Genomic DNA, 4,061 nt, shown 5'->3' with positions numbered 1-4,061 from the left:
AAAAGGCGAATGTAAGTATATATTTTTCTTAAAATTGTTAATAGAGTATAGAGACCATGATCACAATAAATATTCTTAATCCAATGCCAATGTAATCTTATTAATTAAGAAAACTAATTACTATTCTGTTTAAGGCTGTAATTATAATACACATAGAATAAGAGGCGGTAAGATCGTAATCTCTCTAAATCATGTCCAATATAGCACGTGTGGATTGGACCACTAGCTGAATTCCCACACGCACCAGGCACACCACAGTTAAATAAGTTACTTAATCTGGAAGTTTAAACCCACACCAGAAAAATAAAAATAAAATAAAAAATTTAAAAAAAAAAGAAAGAAAAAACAGATTTTTCTTCAATTCTGACCAAATTTTGATTGGTCGAAACAAACACAAAATCTCAAATCTTCATATCAGGTGACGCCGCCTACGAAATTCAAACCTTCAACAGTCCAGTTAAAGAAGCCCAGATCCAAATTCCCACAAAATATCTCGTCTTCCTCGACCCCACACTCGGTATCTATACTCTTTTGTGCGATTTACACACACAAGAACTGGAAAATGAGTCGAAACCGCGTAGCTCCACCGCCTTATGCAAAAATTCCTGATTTTTTCTCTTCCCTTTTTCTTTTCTTTATTTGGGGATGGGCAATACCTATATATACCTCAGCCCCACCTACATTTTTGCCGACCATTTCTCCGCGTTCCGATATTTTTTTCTCCTGCTTCAAAAATCTTGCCATTTGAGCCAAAACCGTAATGAACCCTGATGACCGCCCTCGCACTCTTCCAATGCCCTGTTTCACTTCCGGCGACGAACCACCTGTTACGGCGGTGTTCCCAACTCCGCCGTCATTTCCTTTCTCGACAGAGTCTCTGCCTCTAGAGCCGCCGCCGTTGTCTCCTTTCATGAACTTCGAGGCCCAATTTGAGTCCAAACCGGACATCGGGAGTGCCCCTCAGCCGTTGGAGTCTCTGTATGAAACTCCAATTCCGCCGTTTCTGAGCAAGACGTTTGATTTGGTGGACGATCCTTCGTTGGATAAGATCATTGCTTGGGGTGCAAGAGGCGATAGCTTTGTGGTGTGGGATCCTGTTGAATTTGCCAGGATGGTCTTACCAAGAAATTTCAAGCACAACAATTTCTCCAGTTTTGTGCGTCAGCTCAATACATATGTGGGTATTGATTTCATTTCTGTATCGGATGCTGTTTTGCGATTTCATTGATTTTAGCTGATTATATCTGTTTATGCAAAATTTTCTATGTAAATCCTTCCTGTTTCTTTCTTCTTCTTCTTTATGTATTTTTTTTTTTCTTTTTCTATTTTGATGTTTCTGGAAAATTGTATATAGCCACATTCTGCAACAAGGACTTTCTGTAATGAGATGTAATTTGTAATGAGATTTATATAATTCGGAGACAATTTGTATTCCTAATTCTTGATGTTGATATCTTGAGCTGGATGATATTCTCTCTTCGTGTGCAGTGGTTGCTGTGTTCTTTGGACCTTGCCCCTGCATTGGAATGAGCAATGTGGATTTTGCTCATATTTTTAACTTAATTTCAGGGATATCTGTATATATGTATGTGTGTATGTTAATTCTGCCATCATATATTGCTAAATAACAAGAAGAACCTTTTTTTGGTGATATAATCTGTAATGGAAAGCAAAGGCTTTTGTATAGATAATACCAAAACCTTTCACACCTTGTGTATCTATTTCCTTGGATGAATATTCTATATTGAGACTGTAACAGCTGCTGTAAATGATTGAACCATGGTGTAGAATCATATTGTGAACTAACACTACTTCACATTATGCTCTACCTCCTCCTCCAAATGAGTAGAGGAGCTGGAGTGCCCATCTCGTCACAGGTAGAAGATAAGCTTTTTGTGCAAGATTTACTTGGGATTGTGAATGTGACTGACTTCTTGCATGAAATCATGCGTGGATATAAACTTGTACTGATCTCATTACTTGTATCATGATGCAGATGGTGTATGGACGTTGGGGACCTATGCATATGTTTTGTGCATATTTAAGCTTTTCTTGTGGTTATTGGGAATGGGTTTCGGGTGTGTAATTTTTTGTTTACGTTGCGCAGGGATTTCGCAAAATTGATGCAGATAAGTGGGAGTTTGCAAATGAGGGATTCTTGAGAGGGCAGAGGCATCTGTTGAAAAATATCCAAAGGCGCAAATCGCTACATCCTCAGCATACTGGAAGCTCGGCTGGATTGTCTGATGAGGCAGGCAGAGTTGAATTGGGAGGTGAAATGGAACGTCTGAGGAAAGAGAGGCATTCGATGATGCAGGAGGTGGTCGAATTGCAGCATCAGCAGCGTGGTACAGTTAAGCATATGGAAATGGTTAACGAGAAGCTCCAGACAGCAGAGAAAAGGCAGAAGCAGATGGTCTCATTCTTAGGAAAAATCTTTCAGAACCCAGCTTTTCTAACTCGCTTTCAGCAGATGAGGCAACAAAAAAGCCTCACCTCCCCAAGGACAACGAGGAAATTTGTGAAACATCATGCGCACGAGTCTGGTACGTCTGATTCATCCCCCAAACAGCAGATTGTGAGCTGCCAAGATGAGCTTGGCAATCCTTTCATGCCCAAACAACTTCCCTGTCCTCCCTTGCAAGGTATGATAGAAGACGTGTCATTTGGGATTGACGATACTTCACTAAGTGAATATGCAAGGATGGATGAATTCCTCAGTGATCCAGAGCCCAGCGAAGCAGTTCTTAAAGGCAAGGGTGTTGTTGCAGGTCCCGAATATTTCATGTCGTTTCCAGAGGACTTTGTGCAGGAGAAGACGACTCCTGAATTCTCAACCACAGAAACTCAGACTATGGCCATTGAGGAGGGTCTTTGGAGCATGGGATTTGGAGCAAGTGCTGGTATGTCTAGTTCCGCTGAGTTGTGGGGTAATGTTAGCAGTTACAACACGCCAGAAATATCAGATGTTTGGAACATAGGTTCACTGCAGAGAGCAGGAAGTTCGGGAATTGACAAGTGGTTGAACCAAGACTCTCCTTTTAGCGAGTTAGATAACGAAGGCCAACAAAATAGAGATGATTATTCTAAGAAGTTGGATCCGTGAGATTTCTCTTGGATCCTTCTTCATAGTATAGTTAAATTCATTTGATGGACCATAAAATAATATCATCATTATTATAACTAGTACTCCTGCTTTTTAGCATTTGTCATTGGCCTCAATTATTTTCCCATATTCATTGTTTCATTTTTTTTAGTTTCTCATATATGCAACTGTTATGAGCTTTTGCATAATCCTACTAATGCACCTCTGTTTTAAGCTGTGGGCGCACGGGGCAAGCACATGCGACAGGGCACGAGAAGAAGCTGCTGCAACAGTCTTTACCAAAGGTGAGCAAATTTTGAAGTGTTTTCATCTTCATCCATCAGTATTTGATTGCATTTCTTTATTCTTCCATATCACTCAATCATATACATGCTTTGATGGATTGAATACGTTGATTTGCCCTTGTTGCATCTCGAGTATAAAAATGCACGTAGATAAGCTGCGAACAGAATCTGCAGTGTTTTGAGGCAAGCAAACGTGGAGAGGAGAAACCCAAAGCAGAAAACGGGGAATCTATTATCCATTTACGCATGTATTTTCGTGTAGATTGTGTTTACACGATGTTGAAACCATGTTCAATTGACGCATGTATTTTCGTTGGTATGTTGAAGAATATGAAGTTGATTTATTGATTATGAAGGTTTGGTCATGTAACATTTTGAATTCCGTTGTTAGTGTTGAAATATAAGTGTAATACTAGTATTATTTTCCATTGTTATCAAGATGTGAAACACTAAACGTGAATTTGGGTGCGGACAGCGTCAACTCTTGATCATAATTAGGATTATGGTGAGAATAAGTAAATCTCATAATCTAAAATCAATATTTATAATCAGCTAAACAAAGATTGAGTTTAGTTCAATTAATTAAATAATCATAGATGATTCAGAAATTCATTTTTGATTGTTCAATTGCAAAAGATTTTACTAAATCCACAGTTAAGAATGTATTTACT

General features: G+C 39.0%; 1 protein-coding gene across 5 annotated transcripts; it reads left to right on the top strand.

Moving 5' to 3' along the window:
• Positions 1–430: 430 nt before the first annotated feature.
• On the top strand, positions 431–3,745 carry LOC125201076 (heat stress transcription factor A-3-like). 5 transcript variants are annotated; one of them, XM_048098980.2, is made up of 4 exons: positions 431–1,177; positions 2,108–2,903; positions 3,321–3,390; positions 3,556–3,745. In XM_048098980.2, the coding sequence occupies exons 1-4, from the start codon at positions 761–763 to the stop codon at positions 3,650–3,652; spliced, it is 1,380 nt and encodes a 459-aa protein (XP_047954937.1). In that variant the 5' UTR covers positions 431–760; the 3' UTR covers positions 3,653–3,745. The 5 variants fall into 5 exon arrangements, with proteins under 5 accessions (XP_047954937.1, XP_088922135.1, XP_047954940.1 ...); XM_089066009.1 differs by having other exon boundaries at positions 432–1,177; positions 3,321–3,745; XM_048098983.2 differs by having other exon boundaries at positions 433–1,177; positions 2,108–2,546; positions 2,646–3,745.
• Positions 3,746–4,061: the final 316 nt, after the last annotated feature.

The sequence above is a fragment of the Salvia hispanica genome, chromosome 2 (genome assembly GCF_029641045.1).
Source record: "Salvia hispanica isolate PSC_SH4W2 chromosome 2, Shi_PSC_v1, whole genome shotgun sequence".
In the NCBI taxonomy this organism is placed as follows: Eukaryota; Viridiplantae; Streptophyta; class Magnoliopsida; order Lamiales; family Lamiaceae; genus Salvia; species Salvia hispanica.
Note: the sequence above shows the minus strand (reverse complement) of the source record. Positions and strands in the feature narration are given on the sequence as shown.

Bases quoted from the DNA above. Each gene is read 5' to 3' on its own strand.
- LOC125201076 (XM_048098979.2), top strand. From the start codon at position 761: ATGAACCCTGATGACCGCCCTCGCACTCTTCCAATGCCCTGTTTCACT. The intron at 1,178-2,107 runs GTGGGTATTGAT...TACGTTGCGCAG, and splicing joins TGCGTCAGCTCAATACATAT to GGATTTCGCAAAATTGATGC.